General features: G+C 45.7%; 1 protein-coding gene across 2 annotated transcripts; it reads right to left on the bottom strand.

Annotated features, from left to right (window-relative positions):
* Positions 1–11,498: 11,498 nt before the first annotated feature.
* adamts15b (ADAM metallopeptidase with thrombospondin type 1 motif, 15b) lies at positions 11,499–25,600 on the bottom strand. 2 transcript variants are annotated; one of them, XM_029517142.1, is made up of 9 exons: positions 24,639–25,600; positions 21,640–21,772; positions 19,904–20,071; positions 17,363–17,646; positions 17,103–17,280; positions 17,049–17,054; positions 16,523–16,698; positions 15,281–15,456; positions 12,826–13,603 (listed from the first exon to the last, which is right to left on the bottom strand). In XM_029517142.1, exons 1-9 carry the CDS (start codon positions 25,530–25,532, stop codon positions 12,826–12,828), a joined length of 2,793 nt encoding a protein of 930 aa, XP_029373002.1. In that variant the 5' UTR covers positions 25,533–25,600. The 2 variants fall into 2 exon arrangements, with proteins under 2 accessions (XP_029373001.1, XP_029373002.1); XM_029517141.1 differs by lacking the exon at positions 17,049–17,054 and having other exon boundaries at positions 11,499–13,603.
* Positions 25,601–26,896: the final 1,296 nt, after the last annotated feature.

Here is a 26,896-nt window from a genome sequence, read left to right as displayed (position 1 = left end):
TGTTTTCTTCTGTCCTTCTGTCCCTCTGTCCCTCTGTCCTTCTGTCCTTCTGTCCTTCTGTCTCTCTGTCCCTCTGTCCTTTTGTTTTCTTCTGTCCCTCTGTCCTTCTGTCCTTCTGTCTCTCTGTCCCTCTGGTCCTGCCTGTGCCTCAGCCCAAATGTCTTGGATCTTGGACCTCTGTCCTTTTGTTTTCTTCTGTCCTTCTGTCCCTCTGTCCCTCTGTCCTTCTGTCCTTCTGTCCTTCTGTCTCTCTGTCCCTCTGTCCTTTTGTTTTCTTCTGTCCCTCTGTCCTTCTGTCCTTCTGTCTCTCTGTCCCTCTGGTCCTGCCTGTGCCTCAGTCCAGATGTCTTGGATCTTGGACCTCTGTCCTTCTGTCCTTCTGTCCTTTTGTTTTCTTCTGTCCTTCTGTCCCTCTGTCCCTCTGTCCTTCTGTCCCTCTGTCCTTCTGTCCTTCTGTCCCTCTGTCCTTTGTTTTCTTCTGTCCCTCTGTCCTTCTGTCCTTCTGTCTCTCTGTCCCTCTGGTCCTGCCTGTGCCTCAGTCCAGATGTCTTGGATCTTGGACCTCTGTCCTTTTGTTTTCTTCTGTCCTTCTGTCCCTCTGTCCCTCTGTCCTTCTGTCCTTCTGTCCTTCTGTCCCTCTGTCCTTCTGTCCTTCTGTCTCTCTGTCCTTTTGTTTTCTTCTGTCCTTCTGTCCCCCTGTCCCCCTGTCCCTTTGTCCCTCTGTCCCTCTGTCCTTCTGTCCTTCTGTCTCTCTGTCCTTTTGTTTTCTTCTGTCCTTCTGTCCCTCTGTCCCTCTGTCCTTCTGTCCTTCTGTCTCTCTGTCCTTTTGTTTTCTTCTGTCCTTCTGTCCCCCTGTCCCCCTGTCCCTTTGTCCCTCTGTCCTTCTGTCTGTCTGTCCTTTTGTTTTCTTCTGTCCTTTTGTCCTTCTGTCCTTCTGTCTCTCTGTCCCTCTGGTCCTGCCTGTGCCTCAGTCCAGATGTCTTGGATCTTGGACCTCTGTCCTTTTGTTTTCTTCTGTCCTTCTGTCCCTCTGTCCCTCTGTCCTTCTGTCTCTCTGTCCTTTTGTTTTCTTCTGTCCTTCTGTCCCTCTGTCCCTCTGTCCTTCTGTCCTTCTGTCCTTCTGTCCCTCTGTCCTTCTGTCCTTCTGTCTCTCTGTCCTTTTGTTTTCTTCTGTCCTTCTGTCCCCCTGTCCCCCTGTCCCTTTGTCCCTCTGTCCCTCTGTCCTTCTGTCCTTCTGTCTCTCTGTCCTTTTGTTTTCTTCTGTCCTTCTGTCCCTCTGTCCCTCTGTCCTTCTGTCCTTCTGTCCCTATGTCCATCTGTCCTTCTGTCCTTCTGTCCCTCTGTCCCTCTGTCCTTCTGTCCCTCTGTCCCTCTGGTCCTGCCTGTGCCTCAGTCCAGATGTCTTGGATCTTGGACCTCTGTCCTTTTGTTTTCTTCTGTCCTTCTGTCCCTCTGTCCCTCTGTCCTTCTGTCTCTCTGTCCCTCTGGTCCTGCCTGCGCCTCAGTCCAGATGTCTTGGATCTTGGACCTCTGTCCTTTTTTTTTCTTCTGTCCTTCTGTCCCTCTGTCCCTCTGTCCTTCTGTCTCTCTGTCCTTTTGTTTTCTTCTGTCCTTCTGTCTCTCTGTCCCTCTGTCCCTCTGTCCTTCTGTCCCCCTGTCCCTCTGTCCTTCTGTCTCTCTGTCCCTCTGGTCCTGCCTGTGCCTCAGTCCAGATGTCTTGGATCTTGGACCTCTGTCCTTTTGTTTTCTTCTGTCCTTTTGTCCCTCTGTCCCTCTGTCTCTCTGTCCCTCTGTCCTTCTGTCCCTCTGTCCCTCTGTCCCCCTGTCCTTCTGTCCCTCTGTCCCTCTGTCTCTCTGTCCTTCTGTCTCTCTGTCCCTCTGTCCCTCTGTCCTTCTGTCCCTATGTCCTTTTGTTTTCTTCTGTCTCTCTGTCCCTCTGTCCTTTTGTTTTCTTCTGTCCCTCTGTCCTTCTGTCCTTCTGTCTCTCTGTCCCTCTGGTCCTGCCTGTGCCTCAGTCCAGATGTCTTGGATCTTGGACCTCTGTCCTTTTGTTTTCTTCTGTCCCTCTGTCCCTCTGTCCCTCTGTCCTTCTGTCCCTCTGTCCCTCTGTCCCCCTGTCCTTCTGTCCTTCTGTCCCTCTGTCTCTCTGTCCTTCTGTCTCTCTGTCCCTCTGGTCCTGCCTGTGCCTCAGTCCAGATGTCTTGGATCTTGGACCTCTGTCCTTTTGTTTTCTTCTGTCCCTCTGTCCCTCTGTCCTTCTGTCTCTCTGTCCCTCTGTCCTTCTGTCCCTCTGTCCCTCTGTCCCCCTGTCCTTCTGTCCCTCTGTCCCTCTGTCTCTCTGTCCTTCTGTCTCTCTGTCCCTCTGTCCCTTTGTCCTTCTGTCCCTCTGTCCTTCTGTCCTTCTGTCTCTCTGTCCCTCTGGTCCTGCCTGTGCCTCAGTCCAGATGTCTTGGATCTTGGACCTCTGTCCTTTTGTTTTCTTCTGTCCCTCTGTCCCTCTGTCTCTCTGTCCTTCTGTCCCTCTGTCCCTCTGTCCTTCTGTCTCTCTGTCCCTCTGGTCCTGCCTGTGCCTCAGTCCAGATGTCTTGGATCTTGGACCTCTGTCCTTTTGTTTTCTTCTGTCCCTCTGTCTCTCTGTCCTTCTGTCCTTCTGTCCCTCTGTCCCTCTGTCCTTCTGTCTCTCTGTCCCTCTGGTCCTGCCCGTGCCTCAGTCCAGATGTCTTGGATCTTGGACCTCTGTCCTCCAGGACTCCCTGCCTCTTCCTGGTCTCCCCTGTGTGTTTTCTCCTCCCAGACGTGTAAATGATGTTCTCGGTTCTGCTTCTTGTGTGCTTTTGCAGTCTTTGTCTCCAGGTCTTCATGCGTGTTGTTCGGGCTGTTCCTCGTCCATTTTGTCCTGTTACAGGATGCATTTTTGGACAGGGGGGTCGTATTTCGGGGGTCTGCGGGCAGATTACTCAGATTTAAAGCTCCTTCTGACAGAGCTGTGTGACTCCCATCACACCTCACACACAGATCCATTAAAGCCGGATCGGGCTCGCTCTTCAAATGATGACAAGTGAGCCAACTGAAAAAGGCTCCTCTAATGCCGCCTGTATTGCACAACTGCGTTGCACGATTGTGCAATGATTATCAGCAGTGCAGACGCAGGGAAGTATTGCGTGGCTGACTGTTCGGAGGGCTGTTTGGTCGTGACAATGTGCAGCAGCTGCTCGTCTTGGCTGCAGCCTCGCTTTCTACTAATGCACGTCTGTTTATATGACAATTGAAATCAATACGAGTTACAACGAGATGTTTCGCCGAGCAGTTGCACGTAAAACATGTCAGATAAGAATGAAAGAACATGCAGCGTCCTCCGTTTATCCTGAATACGATCCCGGCGCTGTCACCTTAAAGTGAGTCCTGTCAGACTAAACTGTTTGGAACGAGGCAGCATTCGCTGTGACAGTGATATATAGCAGAATGTGGGGGAATGATGAGGGGGGGTAACATGAGCTTTCCCGCTCACTAAGACAGACACGCATTCACACGCACACGTAGTACCTCCATGTTTAATACCACGAAGATGAGGTCATGGTGTGTGCCAGGCCTCTGCAGTGAACGTGATATCGGACAGCCGGCGTATCGACGACCGCTCAAACTCTGAATCTTCACGGCCGTCTGACTGTCAGTCGGACCGGATCCACTTCAGAGAGCAGATCCTGATGAACTGTACTGAGGTTTATTCTGCAGGAGCTCCTGGGGGAGCAGGGGTATGTCGGGGGGGTTCCCGCTGACAGCCATGACTTCATCCTTCAGCGTTGGACCAGCATGCATCTGCAGTCAGCGTGAAAGAGCTTGGAGAAGGAACTGCGTTACTAAAGCATGCAGCTCGTTGAGCTCATCCAAAGTTAATAAGGAGGAAAGAACATTCAGTCATTCAGAAGGAAAGACTGAAGTCGGAGAAGGTTTAAACCGGTTTGATAAAAACCTTTTCTTTGACCTTTGACTCATCTACTTTTACAGGCTGACGTGAAGCCGCTTTAATAAACATGTTAGATCTGTAATCACACACCTCGAATCACAGATCTGTCCTGCGAAACTAAAAGGTGGCGGAACTTTTACATTCATTTAGTCCAGAATGTATATTTACTTTTATATTATATGGATGAGTTTTATTTCAGTCTTCCTATCAGAAAACATTCAGCTCTGCCTTCATGTGAAATCTGAGTCTTTTTGTGGTCACACCAGCGGTTTCCATAATTTGGGGCCCCGGCCGTTAGCTATTCCTTCGGAGCCGCAGCCGTTTGTTCCTGCACTAACTTCTGCTTTCAAAGTTGTTTTTGTGGTTCACCAGAACCGCCGGCTACAAATCCTGGTTCCTTCAGTAAAGTCAGTAAACCAAACGGAGCTGCGAGACGAGAACAAGACAAGCTTTTCTCCGACACGCTTCATTTAACGCCAAATCCAACATAATGTCACTGTTGTGTCACTGTTTGATTATTCTGCTTTGATCAGCTAATTGTTGATAAAACCAAAGTGGATCCAGATGCTTCTTCATCCTCACTTGATGCAGTTTGGCAGAATTTATGTGCAGAATAAAAAAAAAAAAAAAACAACTTTAAGGAAACTTTAAACCATGAAAGATAAACCAAGAAGAAGGAGACTGAATTCCTTCATGTCATATTTATACTGCATTAAAAGTGATATTTGAACAGATGTTTCTAAAAAGTGAAAATATGGTGGCTGTAATAAAAAAGGAGGTATGAACATGATGTCAGCGTTAAATTGAAATCTGATTATTAAACGTTTATTCTTCTTATACTTTAAATCCAAATGTTACCTCTCTGAAGCTGAATCTGACTTTAGACATTGTTAATGTACATATTTCATCAAATTTATCGAACTCTAAATGTTGATTATTGAAGCCCAAATATTTAACCCTTTAACTCTCAATCCCAAGCAAGAATATTTCATCCACATCCTGAATGTAAATATTCCGTTAGGCTAAATGTTAAGTAATCCAAATCGATTTGTTCAGGATTGTTAACTGTACTGAGCCTTTTTTATCAGATATGTTTAAATAATTCTCTGCTCGTTGATCTGTTGGGTCACTGGAAGGATATTTACATTTTGAGTTATGGCAGCAGAGAAAGTCTTTCCCCAAACAGCCTGACACATACAAAGTTCCCAGAAATGACAAAAATAATCTTCACGCCCCAAAACATTAATCCTGTCAACGCGGTTCCATCCTCTGCGATCTGGGCCAGACACAATCTGGTCAGCAACTTCATTCCAGGGAGGTTCAACCCAACGACGTCTTCGACCTCCGTCACATGTGGTTTATATCACTTCCAACCAGGCAATATCAGAGATCTGATTAAAACTGTGCAACAGTTTCAGCTGAATCTGCCACAGAGGACGGAGGACTGTAAAGGCTTTGGCTTTGGATCCGGTTCAGTAAGTGGTCCAGTGTGTGGCATGAGGCGGCTTTGAAGACGTCAGTGATTAATGTTCTGTGTGAAAGTCTCCTGGTTACGTCACTCTGTGTTTCCCCCCTCGCTCTCTGCCAGATGACACCTGATACCTGGTCGGGCCGGAGGGACGGTGTCGCCAGTTTCATGTGCTTCAGATCTTTGAGAACAGCCTCTTCTGCTGCTTACTGCATATTCAGACTGCTCCGCCGTGTTGTCAACATGCTGTGACACACACAGACACACACAGACACGCACATGCATGTGTGAATATTACGTAACGCGGGTCAGCCCTGTTATTTAAGCCGTCACATGAAGATGTCAGTTTCTTGGGCAGACAAAACCAGGTCAGTATCAGTGTGATGGAGATGAACCATAACAGAATGTAAATAAACGGCCGGCTGTTTGAGCCAAAGATAGAAGAGGCCCCTTCCTGGTTTGTCGATAACAAAGGACATCTGGACAGATGGGGACGGACGGAGCGGTTACAGTAAAGTTAACACAACCCTGTGCGGGACGGAGATCAACCTTCAGCTCACCCGGCCAAGAATCTAAAACAAATCTTATCAGCATCAGCGAGCCAATCAGCACACAGCATGCTCAGACTGAGCTCTGTTAAGGCTGATGATTGGCTGCACAAATACATTTAAAAACAAAAAACTGTGTTAAACCTTAAAATTGTGCTTTCTGTGGTAATTAGAAGATCCACTTTAGTTTCCTATACTTGTTACTGCATCGTTGTTGTGTTTTATTTTGATATTTCTGTTGAATTTTTGTGATAGCACTTTTATTTTGAAAGCAATAAACTCATCAGGAAACGTTTACTGAGGAGGAGGGACATTTTCCCATAGACTTCAACACAGCCTGACTTCCTCTGACAGCCCCTGATGGTCATCAGACAGAATGACGGTTTGAGGCTCCTCAGCGTTGGCTTCAAACTTCAGCAGATTTCAGCCTGTGTTTTAAACCCTTTTTGTATTTGTTCTGTGCGATACAAAGAAATCTCATGTCTTTATTTGTTGGTCGGCTGTGTGCTTCCCCTCAGAGAGGCTCATCAGAGCGAGCCGAGGCGAACCGCTGTAGTGTAAACTTGTTAAACAAACACAGCGTGTTTTGATTAAAACCATGCTGTCTCCCTCCAGAGGATCACAGCAGGCTCTCTCTTTTTTTATCTCCTGTAACTTTTGAAAACTTCTCTGAGTTTCTTTCTCCCCTCTCTCCCAGTCCCCTGGTCAGACGGTGCCGTGGCTCCGGGCCAGAGCCGGGCTGAGCCACGGCTCCGCGGGATCGAGGCCTGCTGGCATCTTCAGCGGATTCCTGCCATCCATTGATTTCATCTCCTTCAGATAACAAAAGGCGTTTCTGTTGTGCGAGAGCAGGCAAGCATTTAAAATGTACAAAGTCCGACAGGCGGGAGAAGCAGCTCGTTGTCGGAGTCTTCGGCAGGATCCGAAGATGATTCATCAACTTTGACCCTTTCTGACGAGCTGAGAGTTGGTGAGGCCTTTCTGAGCAGACAGATATTTATATTTGTGTGTGAATCCAGTTTCTAAAACTGGAGAAGAACTGCAGCAGCTCTCTGGGTTTTCGAACATGCTGCTTTTCATTACAGCCAAAACGATTGTTGAAACATTAGGTGAGCAGCTAACTAAGCCCAGCCCTTATTTTGAAACGTTTCCATGGCAACCAAACTCTACATCAGTGCTGGAAAAACCCCAATTTAGTCCTCATTATGGTTTTTTATTTATTTTGTGGGGAGTCAAGAGAAGAGGGAGGACGTGGAGGGACGAGCGACTCTCTGGATGATCCTGAAGACTGGATTGTTAAACTCAGACACACTGACAGCTGCGTTATTTTGCATTTTTCCCCTCAATGTAAAAGACTCATGACTCATATCTGCATTTCCAGTGTGTGCCTCCCTTTGCTGTGATAAGACATAATGAAAACCATACGCTACAGAATCTAACACTCAGGGTCAACCCCACGCTGACAGCACCGATCCTCCAGATTTATTGATTCCTAAACCACGGCCTCTCTGGCCCGGGGTGGAGGTTTGGATACGACGGCTCAGGGCGCCACAGAAATGAGCCAAAGTTGTTTGTGTTGAAGTGCGAAGTGCCGGCTGCACAACGCAGGGCTGTAATTAGCACGGAGATAAATCACCAGCAGATATCAGCGTGAAACACGTGAAATACTCCGCTGACTCGGAGTAAATATCAGCCATCGCGAGCTGTAAGACCTTTTGACCCCATTTAAACCTGAAATATGCCTCTTAGATCCACCTGAGTGTCTCTGGAGGGACGGGAGCCCGGAGAGGACAAATTGGATGTGTTAGGCCCATTCCTGAAAGATTAAAGTGGAGACGCTGCGTCACACCGTCAAGAACCTTCATGTCGTCTATGAGCAGCAAAACAGAAAACAGGCCCGCTGAAGTCAAACAAGCAGGATGACGCAAATCTGACAGCAAACGACACGAGAGCCAACAGTTAGGCGCTTTCATTACACCACACACAGCCATCATCACCTCTGATGTATCCAGTCAGGAGATAAACTGCATCAGATTCCAGCGAACGAGAATCGTGTGGTGCCTTCTGGGTAATGTAGTCAGCAAAGGCAGATCGGAAAGGAGACGACAGAAAGATGAACGTGTTCGCGTTTATGTGTTAACTTCTTCCTCTTTGTAGTTTATTCTTCCCGTTTTGGGGCGTAATTATCTCATTCTCCACATCAGCTCCTCTCGCAGAACACTAAACCCAGACACTATTTACTGAAGACGTAAACAGACGTAAAGTCTTTGGTTAGTTTCTGCAGCTTCACATCTTCGACACCCGACACACTTCCATTTGTCAGAGTAACACATTAACACACAAGCCCTAGAAGCACAGAGCTTCAAACAATTCCCATTCCCAGCCCGGAAAAATCCGTCTCCTGCTGCTTGTAATGGAATAACTTCAACAGGGGGTGGGGGAGGGGTGCTAACAGGAGCTGCAGGTCGTCAGAACAAGCCCAGAATCATTTGTCACCTCGGGGCTCAGAGCCTGAAAAGTTTTGGTCAAGATGGTGGCGGTGGATCTGGAAAAGTGAACATGGCGTCGTGTCCGCTGCGTTCTCCAACGAATGCCTGAATTCAGCGTTGCTTCCCACAAAGAGTCTCTGTTCAACAGGTGCTGCTCTCCACCTCACAGCCAGGCCTCAGGCCTCCACACGCATTTAATTCTGCAACGCTGGTCATTCTGACTTTGCAGCTCAGTCGACGTAAAGAAAGGCCAACTTAAAGCCTCAGAGATTCCCATGGAGTGGGAAACGTTAACCCTTCATGCTCATTAGCCCCGTGAGCGGGGTATGAATAGGTGGAGCAGGGGGCCCGGAGGAAGAAGGGGGCGCAGGGAGGTCGAAATCCGCTCAGGTCGGCGTCGACCGCTGCGTTGTTGTGTAAATCAGATAATGTGATTTCTGGACGAGAGCTCTCGTCACACTGATGCGGCCCGCTGTGGAGTAAAACTCCTTAAGATTCTCTAAACACACTGGGCCGGATCTCCCGTTCAATGGGGAGAGACCCGATCCATTCAGGACGCGTCCAAGTCCATTAAAAACTCAAACGCTGATGACACAGGAAGAGCCTGCCGGCCTCGGCTGCTTCACTCCCTAATGTGAGATGAAGTGTGTGCAGCGAAGGCCCACTGAACCGGCAGACTCGTCCACGCCAATCATTCAATTGAAGAAGCGTCACATACGTTTTGTCACACCTCTCCAGGAACTAGTCCAGACCGCACACTAATTGTTTTTATTATTAGGAATGCTTCTAACCACTTGGGTGAATCACGTCTCCATCAGCCTCCCACACCGTCATTATAAACACGTTACCAAGGACACGAATGAGAAAGACAAATCTGTGCTGAATGAGGTGATTGAGTTAAAAACAAAGTGTGTACACATTTGTACAGACGCTGTTTCAGATAACTCAGTCAAACACACACTGGCAGAGAGTCCGAGCTTTGATTCTGTCGTGAATCTGTTAAACCGCTCGCTGTTTTGATGAATAACTAATGACGGACAGGGGAGATGTTACAGTGAAAATGCACATTTCTTACATTTAAGAAATTCCGTTTTTGTCCAAGAAGGCCTGAGCTCGGGGAGACAGCAGCCAACTGACATCAGTCTGCATCAGCTCTGTTGGGCCTGGTCAGCTGCTGCTCCTCCGGATGTCGGTTAAACTTTGGCTCTCTTGCTGCTGCAGATGAATTTGAGGAGAAAGAGGACGCAGTGTCATCGCTGAATGATATTAATGTGTCGGTTTAACTTTGAGTTGAAGTGTAAATACAGATTTTGGAGGATAGTTTAGTTCAGGTGGCTCAGGACCAACTTTGCTTCTGGCTGTTTTCCATCTCTGCTGTTTACTGACTGAACTAATCGGGCGCTGAAAGACTTTAGCGAGTTAGTCTCTTAATTACGAAAACACTGAGCTGAACCTCACACTTGAGCAAATGATCATTTTCCTGTCAACAGTTCAGATCATAACTCAGTGTAGCCTGGACACTCCCAGTCTCAGTCCCTCCAGTCTGCTCGTTCCTCCACCCGACTCCTCCAGCTCGGCTCTTTTTTAGCAGCAACAGTTTCAGATGAAACATGTTCGTTTTTCTCAAAGCGTGTTAAAGTCCTGTGTGTTTCTCACACTTCCCTTTCAGGTGAATCTGCTCTGGTTGTTGTTGTTGTGTGTGATTGTGTGTGTTTTTGGCTCAGAGAATGATTTGTGTTAATTGTTCTAGACTGACCAACATGCCAACACTTTATAACTTCAAGTATGAGGCGTGTGTTTGCAGGTACACAGTTTTGCTGCTGAGACACCGCTAAGTGTCAGTTAACAGTTTAGGCAGAATCATGTCATTATGCAACCCCCCCCCCCCCCCCCACACACACACACACACATCATGAGCTCTGCTCGTTTAGCCTCCAATCAGGAGTTACAGGACGTGTAATGCTGGTTTTTTATCTCCGTGCTGCTTCATGCCAGCTGGAAAGACCCAACAGTGATTGTGTTCTGTGTGTTTCAGATAATTATTAGATCTGACGCACATTGATGGAGGAATTGTGTTTGTGGTTTCATCAAACTGCCCTCACAGGCTGGGCATGCGAGATATTTACAAAAAAAGCTCTGCTTTACAGGCTCCGTAGTTTTGCCTTATCAGGTGGCAATTCACAGCATCTGGATATTTGGTTTAGTCGAACATTTATAGAGCAGGACGCCATAAAAGTCTGCGAAACCACATGGTGATAAATATTTACAAAGTGAGTGAACTTGAGACGGCGCATCCTGACGAAGGAGATGTTGTGTTTTTGGTAATGACACAGGACACAGCTGCTCTGTCTCACTCCAGGATTCAACCACACAAGTTTACTCTTTTCAATCAGAATAATCTCGACTATTATCAGATTATTATGACCTTTTTCATCCCACTCTTTTTGTTTATCTGACCGTGAATCAGCTGATTACAATGATCAGCTGTAATCGAGACGTTTCACTGAATCCATAATCTGTTCAATAATTGTCTTTAACGTTATGATGTGCAGGTGGAATGGGATTTCACGTTTCCTAGTTGTGGCTTGGAGCAGTCACACCTCCTGTGACCACAGTTCAGATTTCAGCACCTTTAAAATGTCACGTAGGTCAAATCTTCTGGGTGAGGGCGTCCAAGTCCGAAAGACATCCGTCCAACAATGTGCCGGGCTCGCTGGGCAGCGGCTGGCCGAGCCGGGTGTGTTATTACAGTGCAGCTGCGACAACAGAGCTTGAATCAGCAGAATACCAAAGTGGATGAATGAGTGCGTTCTGGTCGGTCGTGCTTCGGCTGGAGAAGAGCTGAGATATCACGGCTGTCTCATCTTATGTAAAAGGAGACAGCCGGCGCAGCAGAAATCTGATGTAACAGACACCGTTGGACCAAAGGGAGACATCCAGGAGACAAGAAGAAAAACCTGGAGCTTCAGACATGATTCAACATCTGGTTATGATCTCATATATATATACACATATATATATATGCTCTTTATTTTATGCTGCTAGATGAATGTATACATAGTATACAATACAAAGACAACTGATAGAAATAACATTATATGCTAAAAACTGTACAAAACCGTCTCTCAGACGGTTTAATTGGCCCATCTGAACCAAAACAAACTGAAAATTAAGACTGAAAGTTGACTTTCCTGTTGAAGGACGAGTTAAGACTTTGATGGACCAGATATATTTAAAATATATTTCTGAACTCGTTTCGACATGTTTGTGTTAATGTCATCAGTTTAAAGGGGAATTTAAACTGCTGATGTTTAGAGACGTGGTTCTGATATTAATATCACTGTTGAAATCCATCCGAGTCAAACATCTTTGATGTAGCAGTTCGAGAAAAGTACAACTCAAATTTTATTTTACACAAATCTAATTCTAAATCCTGGGTCTGTTTACACACTTAAACGTGATCAAGTAAATGAACAGCCAATCAGGGGTCTAATTAGGGCCTGGCCAAGCACGCTGGATGCTGATTGGCTAACTGATACAGATACTGACGTTTGGTGAATTTGGTAAAGATACACTAAGGCTTTGGAAACACAGAACAAACAGCTGAGCAGAACAAGAAAAGACACATCACAACTGCACCAGAACACAGTATAGACAACATCTTAGCTCTGACTCAACCCTTTTTCTTTTATACATATATAGATATATATAAAAAAAAACATTGTGGTTTTGGTTGTGGGTAAGCCGGTTGATATCGACCCAACTGATGAAGACTGTTTCAAGTGTGCAGGATTTGATGTTGACTTTCATTTTAGACACTGCATTTGTTAAGATGAACTGACTTCGACCTCAGCACAGAATCAAGACAAATAAAAACACAATGAACACGAAGGAGCTGCGTGCTCCAACGGGGCCTTTAACAGATACAGTACTGTGTTTCACATATCGATCAGTTCCTCAGTGAAATGAGAAAAATGCTGGTTCACAGCGATCTGCTTCTGATGACAGCACAGTCTCAGAAATGTCCGTCCTTGACCTGGAATCTCAAATGACCTCCCTCCTCTGTGACAGTCTACAAAGGCGTCACGTCGTCGTTCCTGGTAGAGGTAGACTGACTGAAAGTCAAACCTGCCACAGATGGTTTGACAGTTCAGGAGCAGGCAGCTTTTCTTCTTTATTTTCATGTAAACAGATCTCTGTGTTTTCAAACTATGGAGTGGGATCCTCTCTTCCCTCTGCAGAGCTCACATCCCCAAACACAACGAGGGGATCGTTGTCATCCTGATTTGGGCTAAAGTTCACGTCAAATCATCAGTTTGACCTCCAAAGATAAGTCCACGGCCCGTCTGTCCTGCTCTAACAGGGCTTTAGGTTGCAGAGGTCCAGTTCCTGAGGCTTTCTCCTTCCAGAGCAGTGCTCTCTGGGTAGATTCATCCCGTCCTCGGTCACGCAGCGCACCGGCCGCCTTTTAAAGCCCCTGCCGCAGGACTTGGAGCAGCTAGACCAGGTACCAACGTCCCACATCGGACACGGATCACCACACGCTCTGACGGCTAGAGGCCTCTCAGTGCTGTCGCAGTCCACTGCGGGACGCCCCTCCATGCTCTGACATTGGACCAGCCTCTTCTGGAGGCCGCTGCCACAGGTTACCGTGCACAGCTCCCAACTTCCTGTCACCCAGTGACTGACCGGACTCTTCCCCGACCCCTGCTTCTTCACCTCCACCTTGTTGCTGTCTGCTAAGACGCTGTTCTGCTTCTTGATGCCTCTCTCCTCCTTCTGCAGAGTTTTCTCCTCCTTGCTCTCCTTGGAGATGTAGAAAGAGTAGCGCACCCTGGGGGGAGTCATCTTCCCCACGGAGAGCACCTCCACGGTCAGGGGCTCCTGCAGGGGCCGGGTGGCCTGCAGGATCTCCACGGAGGTGGAGGTGCCACTGTAGCGCAGAAGGCTTCCCTTCACCAGCAGGTCGCGCTCCACCGCTGACACCACGTAGTTTCCGTTCAGGAGGTATTTTCCCTGCCGGTTCTTCACTGCCAGGTAGTTTTCGTCACTGACCATTCCTCGATAGCCCCGCTGACGGATGTCGATGTTGGAGGCTCCAGCTGGCAACATCACCACAAAGTTGTAGCCGTGACTGTAGAGAAAGAGCTGTACGTTAAACATGAATACCAAAGTATCAAAGACGAAATGAAAGGAGCTATCATTCCATCAGGCTTTTAAAATCATTTTCTCTGCTTTTCAGCTCCGAATAAAAGCACAACCACATTTCATGTGAAAGCTTCTAATTACTACCTCGTGTTCAATAACACAATCAACAAATTTTCCCTGCGAATCCAGGTGGAAACATGCCAAACTAAATGGGACATTCTCATGTACATGTCTCATGTTCTCATGTTGATGAATACTTTCATCAACATGAATAAACAAAAGACAGCTGCCTTACTTAACAGGTCAGCGCAGGCTGTTTGTGTCAACCTTTGAGAACTGTTTGGTAACTGATTGTCCAAAAAACGAGGATTGGACACTGCAGGCTGAGCGGCCCTTCAGCTCAGTCCACAGCATCCATACTGGATTCAGGTCCAGTTGTGGATCTTGATGGTTGTTGTCCTGACACTGTCTGGGAAAAGTCAACCTTAGTTTCACCAATCCAGGAAACATTTTCCCAGTTGCATTGTGGGTGTTTCAGTCTGATTTTTACACATCCACCAGCGATTCCCTGAAGCTTTTAGCTCTGACTCTGGTCTTCATTTTTACCTCGCTGAGTTGTGGATTTGAATTATCTTCGCTGGGCGCCTACTTCTGGAGAGAGTGGCTGCAGAACGAAATCATTTCCATTTATAGACACTAATCTGGACAAACCAAAAGAGTCTCAGCCCTCCCACGCTGAATATAGACAACAAAAAAACTTCTGACATTTGAGTGTTGAGTCTGGATTGGCTGAGCTTTTTATTCTAAACCGCACCGCATAAAGAGTTTGTTATCAATAACTGCCCCAAAATGTTTGTGACCGTCCACAGGGGAGATTGCAGAGCTTTGCTCGCGTGGGACAGTTGGGGATTTCCTGAAATCAACAACCATGTCCTTTGTTTTGGTAACACGAAGCAGAAGGAATGAGTGCTGGCATCGTGACCCTGTTTCTGCCTCTGGCTGAAAATCATTGCAACTTTTACGACGTTCGCAGCTCTGCCAAGAACCAGCGGAGGAACCGCTCACTTTCACACAAACTAGTTCTATCAAGTAAATCAAGATAAAAAAATGACATCAGCTCTTTCTTTATGTGTTGCTGCGTGCCTCCCCTCTGCCGTTTGAAGCCGTTTGATAGATGTTCCCTGGATTTAGACCGTGTTCTCATAAAACTGCTTTCTCTCGGCACGGTGAGCTTGTTTCATGTACCGAATTGAGTTGTACCAGTTATGCTGAAGTTTGAGCAAAATGTTCTGTCCTGTCAGGGATTTCAGGTGATGTCTGAACCAACACCAGCAGATGATGAGTGTTTAAACACCCACGTCAACCTGCAGTGGGTCACTGGGTGTCAGGTTTTTGCTTCTTAGGTTGTCTCTTTGAGTTATTTTCCCACTGGACTGTGAATCGCAGGCTTCTTGTTTTTATTCTAACTCATGTGTCACTATGATTGTTTCTGGCTCTTATTGCAAACTGTCCAAGGGAAATTACTAATATGGTCCGGAGCTACTCAGCAGTTTGAGACCCACCAACATTAAATTCCTCTTTGTACAAAAACTATCCATCCATCCTTCACTCAGAATAAAATTGTTAATGTATACCTAATGACCTAACTCAACGGCGTACTTACACAGGTTTCGTGAACATCCCTGAGACCTTCCTGCAGCCCTGGTTGTCTCCACCACACACACCACACTTGTCAAACTTCTTGTTGGAGTCCAGCTTGCCGTCGCAGCCGGCCTTGATGCACTTCCCCTGAACACATACAGCTGAGGTGTCAGGAGAGCAGGGCGTCCCATCCACGACCTGTAGAGTGTAAAGTTCCCTCAGTTACATCAGACTGGCCTCAAATAAGAGCGTACAGTGTTGTTACTGTCGTTCCAGAGTGTGCAGCGTCCTCTCAGTGTAAACAAGACGCGGCCTTGTGTTGCTGCAATCAGCTTGTTTTCATGCTGGCTGCATAAATAGTAGCTGACTAGCCTCAGCTGTATGTTTCCCTTTTACACCACTCCAACTATCCGTCCTGACTGATGTGCTGTTGATGGACCTGGCTGTTACTTCTAACATTGTGGACGAGAGCCAAATCATTTCAGGCAAACATTTGTGTAAACGCAGAGCGGCTTCAACTCGACTCACAACAAGGTGTTCAGTAACAAGGGGGTGAGATTTTCCTCTCTCTGTTTTATCAACACGTCATCTCCACGGGATCCAACTGTATTTCCTATCAAACTGATGATTGCATCTATGTCCCCCTTCATTTTATTTTAAAATTAAAACAATCATTTAATGAGTGTTTTAGCTCTAAATCAGAAACGATTTCCATCCACAAAAAGCCATGTGGATGTAGGCTAACAAGTAAAGTGAAGCCAAAGCTAAAGAGCCTTAAACCTGCAATATAGCTCTACGTAAATGATCTCCAGCTCACATAGTAATGGGTGATGTCAGATGGGTTGCCACACGCACACATCCATGACTATTCACAAACACCGGGCACGTGCCTACCCAAAAGAGGAGGCAGATTGTTTACTCTGCAAATGATTAGTTGCAAAACATACAACAAATGAGAAACAGCAAGGACAGATGTAGAGGAAGAGTTTGACCGCACAGCAGCTGTCAGCAAAGACAGCAAGGTCAGTAACACTTGTGATTCATTCTCCATGTTGCTGCATCGCTGGCAGCCGAGGCTGATAAGGCCCAATCAGGGAGCGGCTACGTACATCTGTGTCTGTATGTAGTTTCAGCATAAAGGTCTGAGTTTTTAACTGTCAAAACCACAGCACAGCCCTGAAGAGCCGAGTCTCTAATTCAAATGCTCAACAAACCACGAACAGCAGGAAATGAGTCAAAAAACTAAAATGTAGCTGTTACGCACCTTTGGAGCAAGGACGTAGAAGTAGCCGGTGCCGTTAGCGCGGCAGATGAGCTTGCATTTGTCCTTCGGAGAGATGCCTGAGTACTTGGGGACCCAGACCACAGAGGAGCCCAGTCTGTTGGTGTTCAGGTTGAGGCCATTGAACGCCTCACATTGTTCCTCTCTGAAACTCTTACCTGGAGATGTGAAAAGGAGCATATTGAATTCTTTAAGGGACTTAAGCAACTGCTGCCCTTAACGTTTAAACAACTTTAAACAGTTAGAACTGATATGTTTGGCCAATTCAGTGCAATCGTGGTAAACTCTGGCCCAAGTATACAATTCAAGACACAAATGAAGAAGAGCAGAGTTCCTCATGTGTCCAATCCAAGCAACTACATTTTTAATCATGCATCTTTTAAAATGTATAACCTTAAAATGAACTGACAAAAATAAACAGTTACACATTGTCTCTTACATTTAAATTGGTATTTTTTAAACTGAGAACAAATAGATGATTTCTCTTTGGATCCAATCCGTGTGGAACCTGCAGCTCCTCATAAAACTGAAAGTCCTCCTCCTCGGACAGAGCTGAGCGTACCTGTGTCAGGACAAGGGTTGAGGTTACAGGAGCGATATTTGATGCGAAGGCCGTAGCAGTATTTCCCTCCGTTCTCGGGGACCGGGTTGTTGCACTGTCTCTTGGCCAGCTGAACTCCTCCACCGCAGCTCCGGGAACAGTCTCCAAACGCACCCCACTTCCCCCACCGACCATCCACCTGCAAAACACTGTGATCATGAGATGTGCCCATAAAACACAAAATGGAAAAGACCAAGCAGGACCGACGTGTCGACACCCACCTTGATGTGCATGGTGGCATTCTTATCGGTGCAGGCTCCCCGGTAGCAGACCTTGGCGTTGCCGCAGCTGGTGCCGTCGGCCCAGGGGAAGTGCCGGGTCTGGCAGACCAGTTGTCCACGAGCCTTCCCGGTGCACCACAGCTTGGAGCAGGGCTGCATGTAGGGGCAGGGCTTGGAGGCGGGACCGAAGGCGAGCTCACACTGACGGTGCAGGCTGTAGCTGGAGCCGGGCAGATTATCTGGGAGAGACAGCTGCCTCTGAGGCTGGTCCAGCAGGCAGTCTCCTGTGAAACAAACCAACAGCACAGTCATAAATCAGACCGCAGCTGGATTCCCTCATATGGATATTAAAATCGAGGTGACTTAATGACTAAAAGCTTGGAAGTGTGTTCAACTATCTGTCTGTTTGAAGCCACCATGAGCAGAGTTTTCTCTGGCCTTTCTAAACACCTTTTTGAAAACTCTTCTGTTTTAATTTTCAGCATCAACCCTCAGCAGCAGCAGCTGTTTCCAGTTTTCCAAGCAAAAGCTCTAATAAACCCTCTATATGCTACCTGTCAGCAGGCAAACTTAGTGACCAGCTGGGGATTATTTAGAAGAAACTTCCCTCAGGAAATAAATAGATAAAAAGCAAATGCTGAATTTGTGTGAGCTACACTGTCCAGACAGAAACCACACACACAAGCACATCCACATGAGTGGATTCTGTACTTGGCCTCAATACATATCCCAAGAAACCATTTAGCAAACTAATTTACAGGCTATGCTTCAGTTTCCTCTGTCCTCCAGCAGGGAGCAGGTGGTGGTGACAGTCGCCTGACTAAGGCATTGGCCATCATGATATTTATAAAATAAGACGTTATTATACGTCCTCTGAGCAGCGAAGACGTGACAGTTTTAGAGTTAACGTCAGAATTTTTCTCCACTTGAAGGAATGAAGTTTGATGCTAACGTTAGCTATGTAGCAAATAGGTCTTTTCTCTTTACACAGACAATTGTTATATTTGGTGATGAACTATTTGTTTGCACTGTACACATAATTTGTGGGACACAGATCCGGTCTTCACATTCACAAATCATCCTTGTGTATCATTGAATCCTCCTCCAGTTCATTGATTCTCTCCTAAGGTCCTTAATTATCTTGTTTTTCTCCCATAAATCTAATTAATCGTGTTTTCTGCTTGGCCTCTTTTTGCTCTTTGGTGTCATAGTAGTCCGTCAGTGTCATATCAATATTAAAAGTCCAACATGAGCATTTCTTCCTGTCTTGTAGTCCAAACTTGAACTGTATTCTGTTCGCCTCTCAGAATCAGCTTTGAGGTGAAAATATCCAGGTAAATTCATAGAAGGTAACGTTTGCAGGTCCGTATGATGTTAAACCAGCAACATTTAAGGTCCACAATCACTTGAACATGTAAAAAATGTCCAAACGAGTTGGAGTCAGTTGTTTCTGTCGGATCGGTAATGTTGCTCTGCTCTCTGTGGCTCCATGTGGGAGAGTGCAGGCAACTGATGATGTTTGGATTAAGCAGATCACTCACATTGAACAGACAGTGGTGTTGCTCTCTATAGTGAGAGGTCTGTTTGAGAGGAGTCGATAAACTGGTGTTAAAATACATCTATTACTTGGAATCCACTTGCAGTCACTTAACAGGAGTTTACATTCAGGCAGGAAGAACTTGGCATAAAAGAGCTACTGAGGAGAAAAAGCTCAATGATATATGAAAACACTTATTAATGTTGATAGTGGAAGTGGTTGCACTCCGTCATCTTCAACATCTCAAGGAAAAATACTTGGATGAGTATATATATATTAAAAAAAAAAAAAGAACAATATTCTCCTGTTGCAACGCTGCCATTTTTTTACATGTCTTTCTTTTCCTGTTGTTGCTTTGTGATCAATTCAGTCTGTCCTATTTGTCTTTTCTTCTAAACATTTACCTCTTGAACTGACAGGATACTCATACTAAGCTCTTTGGGTTTATTGAACTAATTACAGGATTTCTAGCTTCCAAGTTATTTTAGCAGCTAATTGGATATAGAAACAAGTTTGAAGTGTCATCTGTTGGTTTGTGAGCTGCTGTCTTTAAATGTCCACTTTGTTATTTAAATAGACCCAAGCTATTTTCAAAATGTCATGTACTCGTCCAGTTGAAAGTGTCTTGAAGTGTATTGACTGTATTGTCTGAATGCCAGGTGATAATGTCTGTGATGCACAGCTGAATGAACATGGCTGGCTCTTCAAAGCAAAGTGCAGTCAGTGAGTTCGAGTGTGACTTTACTGCCCCGCCTGAATAAAAGTTTTGCTTCATTTTATTCAAGGAGACAAATTCACCAGTGTAAAAAAAAAAGAAAAAAGAAAAATAGGACAGAAATATTTTGGTTCTTGGGTCATACTGCAGAAATAATCAGTATAACTGATAAATTAGAGCCAAGGTCTGGTTGTTGGGGGTTAGATTACTACCAGCTGACAGCGTGAAGCCTGAACAGAATTAGTGGTCCACCTGAATCCAGAGACATATACAGGAAGTGTTTACTAACCATGACCTCTGTCCAGGAACTCAGTAATGATGGCGGCGCTGCACACAGACCAGGGCCGGCTCCTGTCAATCTGAATCAGGGTGGGAGACATCATGTGGTTGTCCTTTAGTTTCCCAAATACCTCCTCACATGCCTTCACATTGTCGTGGGGCATGTTGAAGACATGACCTGGAGCGGGGGGGGGGGGGGCACAGACAGAGGGGGTCACGGCTGCTGTTAGAGTCATTTACTTCTATTTACAGCCACATTGTGATTTAAAATATGAGTTGGTAACTGTTGCCAGGTAGAAACAGCAAAGTTCCTCTGGTGATGACACTGAAATATGAATCTGTTAACTCTGTGAAGTGAACTCAACTTGGACTAATTTGAAGCTGATGTCATAGCAGACTGGAATGCATGTATGCATGGGAATATACAGCGTGGCATACGTCCATGTTTCAAAACTTGACCTAACGGGGGAATTTAGTCCCTGAGGAATTAGTTTCCTTCTCTAAATATGAACATGGAGTACTTTCCAAAAGGAAAAAAAACATGTATAAACTGAGGTTTCAGCCTGCTCAATCATGGGATAGGATCGTTTTGAGGGGGAAATTGTGTAATTACTTAACATATGAGCTTAGTGTAAATCAAAGCTTCTCTTGGGGCCTCAAGAGTTGGTTACTTGTGCATCTGGTTCCAGGCTTTTACAGCCCCCTCAACAACTGATTATTGAACATTACTATGGACTATTGAGAATAACCAGTCACTTGTATCATTGATTGGCCTTAATGTTAGCAGATACTAAAACTACCTCTACTTTAACGCTAGCCATTAAAACTGGAGCAAACAGGGATCAAATTAACAGCGTCCACCTCAATTTTAACATTGTTCAAGTTATAGAAAACATTTACTCGACCACATCATTTCCAATTAGTTCAGAACAGATTACACACTGAGTGTGTTTAAATAAAAGTTTGTCATTTTGAGCTTTTTGATTGGCAAGAGCACCAGAGGTTTGTCAGTGGAATTTCAGGGGGGAACCTGTGAAATAACAATTGAGAGGCAGTTGTATTGACGTGATTTCTTGACAAACAAAAGCTTATTAATTTCTTTACCCAGTTATTTCCTGTTATAGCATCATTTTTGGTTTCCTCTGACGGGGTGAATCCAAACCAGCAACCTCCCTGGAACATCGGGACTTGCTAAGTTGTGCAAAGTCACATTGCACCATAAATGGCCGTTTAACATTTCTCTTTTTCTGTGAATTAAACAGCTTCAAAGGTGTTTACGGGTTAACTTTATAAATTTAAGATAACACAGGTTTGGAGTTATAGTAAGGCTAACCACACACTCCTTCTTTAGCTCACAGAAATGAGATGTAAAGCTTCTTCCGAATTTCATTCTAGTTACCTAAAAGGAGACAGTTTTACCAACGAAAACAAGGTGAATACAAATATATGATTGGCTGGCCTGAAACCCTGCAGTGGGACCAGGACTGAGAAATGCAGTCTTATAGATCAACGAGAAAGTTGCAAAGCCCTGCAGACACGCCAGTTTGCATATTGACATACATCTGCCAAATCAGACTAAAGATTTCCTTTGAAATTTAAGGTTATTAGCAGCGCTAGCCTTGACCTCTATCTGAGGCCCGCTGCGGTTCAGATGCATATCAGCATAAATCCAAAATGTGTAGCATAAAAGTTCATCTCCTGCCAATCGACTACACTCTACTGCTAATATCAGGCTAAGTCTCTAACCAAGTTCATGGGCAGTCGTGAAAGCTGAGGGCAAGCCGTCATCCTCGATGACGGAGCAGCTCCTCTTCGGATCACACATAGTCCCCACGTCAGCCATCCCCAGAGTATCGCAGGTCGTGGCCCCACAGAGATCCTGGCGATAGAGAGATTTAGGGGTTAACTGTAGGGGGAAAATCTTTTTGGGGGCATGAAAAATGTGAAAACACTTGTGTTCCCACCATTTTTGTGGCTACAGAATGAACAGACCATAGAAAGCTCTAATACAAAGCACATGGGACTCTGGTTTGCTTATTGCCGCCCTGTTCTCAAAATATATTGAGACAGAGAGTCAGGGGAGATAGCCCATTACAAATTTCCCCTTGGTGTTTTGGTAAGAGGTAAGATGTAAGGAGATAGTTTGGGAGGTCTAGATGAGTCCCACCTGCAGCCCAGGGTAAAGTTAAACCATGTCAACTAAGTTTCAGGCTTTTCTTTTAATCACTAATTCTCTCTATTTCCTGTTCTCTCCTTGAGGTATTTCCACTTTAGCTAATTGGCTATATCTCGGCTGATCAGACGTGGAGTTCAAAAACAGGTTTGCCCTTAAAAACACTGATTCTTGTCACATCATGGCCCTAACATTATCTTTTAGACCTCCACGGCAAAGCTGCTGCTTTCACTGGCTGGTCCGTTTATCCAGACCAAAAGATCTGAGCAACCTTTAGATGGAATTTAATGAATTATGTACACTAATGGTCCCCAGCTGATGAATCCCCAGACGTTCTCTCGAGGGCCAGTGTTGGTGGTTGTGGATGAAATCTTGGATCTAGAAAAATTGTTTTGAAATCAGGGAAAAATATAGAAACCCGCATGAAATTCCCATCAACTTCAGATGTGATAGATTTGTATGTGTGCTTATTACACGCTAACTAACATTAGATAGCTTGCTAGCATTGTTTTCTTGATTATGTTGATGTTAGCCTTTAGCTTATAGCACAACTGTGTCTATTATGCAGCTAGCATAGCTGTGCACGCTTAGCACGTTAGCGTTAGCACAAACTAAATATGGTGAAAATTACACCTGCTAAATATCAGAATGCTGGTATTGTTTTCATGAACTTGATATTTTGCTGTTATTAATAATTAGCTCAAACTATAAGTGCTGCTGTAAATAGCAGCTTATATATTATTACATTATTCAACTAAAATGGTTAACATCACAGCTGCTACATGTTGTTAGCATTTAGCTCAAAGCACAGCAATACACCGAAAGCTACCGGACCGGATTTCCGGGGCATCTTTCTGTATGGACTTAATAAAGACTCCCAGTCTGAAGTCCACCTGAGATGGCCCGCTCCTTCAGCACCGAACCGGGAGGTAATCCCCTCATTTCAAATACTGGGCTGTTCCGGAACAATTGAATCTCTTTAATTTATTCCGTGAGAAGTGTTAGGAGTTCCGTTTAGTTAGCTAACGTCGGTAGCCAGTTGTGCTAACGAAGCTAGCTCGTTAGCTAGCTTTGGAGTAACATCAGTCACAAACACCTGAAGCATGAACACTAAAAGTCGGGCTGTGCTGTCACATAACATGATAACCGATTAAATGGGCAATAAACTGTAGAAATGTGGCCATTAATTTTCGTTTTCTTTTAAAGGAGAGCCGCTTACACCGGCTGTATAAAACGGTTCTTGCCTTTGAGTGAAACGTTGTTTGGCAGTTTGTCCACTTAACCTCTCTGGAAGCACATAAAACGTGTAATATTAATCCCACTCCAACTTTTTGGTGAAACGTGGAGGCCACGCATCATTTGAGCATTAAATCTGTTAATATGTCAACATTAGCACAGTTTTCAATTAGATTAGCAGCGGCTACCATGTCTGCAGACTCATAGCTTTCCTCACTCAGCCATTATTTTTAGATATATTTATTAATGGAATATTATATTTAATAATGTTTTTTTTCCATCCCCATGCTCGCTGAATGTATTTTAATTTTATTCCTGTTTGGATCATTCTACTCAGGCATTGTTACACGTTCATTTTATTATTTTAGCCAACTGACTTCCCTGCACCTTTTTAATGAATGATGAACTTGGTTTCTCGGAGTTACAGGCCCAGAGATGCCAGAGGAACTCTCTGCCAGCCATGTGTATTCCACACCACTTGCTCTCCATAACCCATTACAAGGTTTTTTCCAGCTCAACAGCTGGGATCATTGTGCCCGACAAGGACAACACTGGGCTTTCCTATATGTATGTGGCGTCTGTGTAAATGAGATTGTTCGTGTGTTTTGACCTTGAAGTGTTTGAGTGCATTGCTGTGCAGCGAAGGAGGGAGGTTGTGTATCAGATGGCCAACCAGAGCCGAACTGGACCTAATTGAAAGCAGGCAGCATCAACAGGACATCAGAGAAGAAGTTGGTGGCTATGGTACAGATCACTCGTCAGCGGTCACAGGTCTGGAGGCCACATGGGATTATCTAACAGTTGTGGCTTTGCAGAATGTTTCAGATAGTGTCAGCAGACATTTGGATTCTAGCTGGACTTTAATAGAAACGGTCTGCTCTTTATGAAGGCGTGGGCAGAAAGTGACCCTGTTCTTATTCCGTAGAAGAGGTGAGGTCTTTCATGGAAAGAACTGGCTGAGTTGATCTTTTCCAGTGAGTCACTGAAGCAGCTAACAAAACTGAGTGAAGGGCATCGCACCAGCAGTGCAGATAACACATTGACTCACCAGGCAAAGAGACATAAAATTAAACAGACAAGATACATGACGGCTAGATAGAAATACAAAATGTCCCTGCTGAAATGCACAATGACAACAAATTTCGGATTATATAATTGTGTGTTTGGCTCACCTGTAAAAACAACAATGCCATTTTGTGTGTTTTGGGGCCTTTACATGTCTGTGCTTGGAAATCTGCATATGAGTTAGTGCAGCCTGTCTGTTCTATCCTTTGCAGCACCAAAGTGATGCATCAGCGTTGAGTCTGCCGGAGGTCTCACCCCCCTGCATGCTTACCTGCTTGGTGAAGAGGATGGCAGTGTCCCAGTACTCGGGCTGTTTGTCACTGTGTTTGTTCAGCTTCTTCTGCCAGGAGCAGAAGTTTCGCAGGGTCAGGGCTGCATTGCTGGAGACCTTGGGTCCCTTGTCGGCTTCATTCAGCACCATGAAACCCACCACCACTATGTTTATGGAGTTGAAAATGCTGGGGTGTTTGTAAAGCCTGGCTGCCACTGACATCAGGGTCAGGAGGTAATGCTTCAGGTCGTCCCCGTGGAACTTCGCCATAGATTCATCCGCCACCACCAGCACCTCCACAAACCTGGGGATGGAGGCGAACCTCTTCGACCTCCCCAAGGTCCTCAACACGGTGTCAGTCAATCCACCAGCATCCAGCTCAGTCATGTACTTGTATTTCTCCAGGGAGACGACGGGGCTGCTGTCAGCTGGAACCGCACACCTGCTTGTGAGGTTCCCCGCCGAGTGCGCAGCGCGTCTCCTGCGGCGGATGACGTGCGTCCCGCCGACAGAGTTTCTGGATCCCGCTGCGCCTTCTGTCGAGTCCATGCTGATGAAATACTCCATGCCGCTGTAGAAGAACCCACCCTGGAGACCTTTACACAGGCTGAGCGCCGCGAACGAGTCCGGATCGGCGTTGACATCACCGGAGTAGAAACAGTCCCTGAGATCAGCCGGGACTGAGGCGTCCGGGGCCGAGGAGCCGCTCTCTCTGGGGAAGGTGTCCGGTGCCAGGAAGCTAGAATCCGGGGAGAGGTGCAGGTAAAACTCCTGTTTGAAGGCATCAAGTCGGAAAACGATCTGTCTTTCATTCAGATGCTCAGTGCGTCGGTGCACGTACTCTTCTTCCTCCTGTTGATCCACACGAACAGGTGTGAAGAAATCCACCTCCATGCACAAGGTCAGTTTGACAAAAAGAACGAATTTAATGAACACACCGACAGGACCAAAGAGTGCAGCCATCTCTGCTCCTGCTCTGCACAAAAAAAAAAGCCCTCACTGAAAGTCGTTTGCGCGCAAAGAGAAGTTGTGCGCAAAGGCTGGCGCGTCCTGACAGAACTAAGCGTGCAGTCCTCGATCCATCCTGCACCGACTCCAACTTCTCTGAGCTGCAGAGCTTTAAGGGTCGAGCATCAACACCGACGGCGGGATCACCGTCAACTCCGACGTGAACGTGTGCGGAGGGGCGTGCTCACTGGTCACAGCGTGTCGGTTTGTGCTGCAGACTGCAGCCCACTTTGTGACTCTCCAAATATTATTGTTGCTGTACAGCATGTGTGTCGGCCGGAGCATCAGTCCTCCTCCCACATCACGCACTCACAACGAGCCAGAGGCTGCACACACATCTGCCTTTGGAGAGTTTTATCGTTTGGCTGCACCTTCAACTTTAACTCCATGACCTCAACACACATTTCCAAAGAGGCACATTTAGAAATATTCCCTCTTCTTGTTTCTTGTTTTTGAGAGAAAGAAAAAAAAAACGTGTCACTCCAAAGACCAGACTTAACAGTTTTATTAAATGCATCACAAACGCTGACACACTAAGGAACGTGTTTTTCTTCTGCACATCTTGACGCTGCAGATGAGAAATTGGGGGAAAACTCAAACTGGAAACAAGGCAAAGAGCGACACCTGTTTGCGCCTGAGATCTGATGGCGCTCCGGTGCGTCCGAGTCCGTTATGTTCTGGCTCCATCTGCCGGTTTGCGCCATAATCTGCGCTTCCCTGTTCAAATCTGATTTATTATAGATGCTCGTGATTTACCGGCAGACGGTCTGAATCAAGTCCTCCACTTTGGGCCGCACTGTGGAGGAGTTTAAAGTCAATATTTAAACTTTACATTTTCTATCAGGACTAAAAGTTTATTGAGACAATTTTCTCCTTTTCATTGCGGTGTGGTTTTAATAAATAGCCCTTAAAATGTTTCTGGGTAAAGATCATATCCCTTAATTGTAAATTTTCTCCATGTTTAGTCAAAAACTTTGTAATATAGTATTATATAACATATTGTGACTGTGCTGTTGTTCTAGCCAGGCTCTACTAATGTGATTACACCTTTCTCACACACAGCACTTGGTCTTTTGTGCGAGGATAAAGCAGATCGCCGTGTGTGTGTGTGTGTGTGTGTGTGTGTGTGTGATTCCGAAATAACTCCGAGTTGCGGACTTCCAGCTATGCATAGTATTGATGTCCTGTCGCTGCCATATAGCCCGCTGGGTTAATAATAGGAACGCGGTTGTCAGGCTATTTCGGAAGGT

Source organism: Echeneis naucrates, chromosome 13, assembly GCF_900963305.1.
Source record: "Echeneis naucrates chromosome 13, fEcheNa1.1, whole genome shotgun sequence".
In the NCBI taxonomy this organism is placed as follows: domain Eukaryota; kingdom Metazoa; phylum Chordata; class Actinopteri; order Carangiformes; family Echeneidae; genus Echeneis; species Echeneis naucrates.
This window is presented reverse-complemented; position numbering and strand designations above follow the sequence as displayed.

Bases quoted from the DNA above. Each gene is read 5' to 3' on its own strand.
- adamts15b (XM_029517142.1), bottom strand. From the start codon at position 25,532: ATGGAGGTGGATTTCTTCACACCTGTTCGTGTGGATCAACAGGAGGAA. The intron at 17,647-19,903 runs GTTAGTAAACAC...TTTGTTTCACAG, and splicing joins GTTCCTGGACAGAGGTCATG to GAGACTGCCTGCTGGACCAG. The intron at 17,281-17,362 runs GTGGGTGTCGAC...AGTGTTTTGCAG, and splicing joins ATGCCACCATGCACATCAAG to GTGGATGGTCGGTGGGGGAA.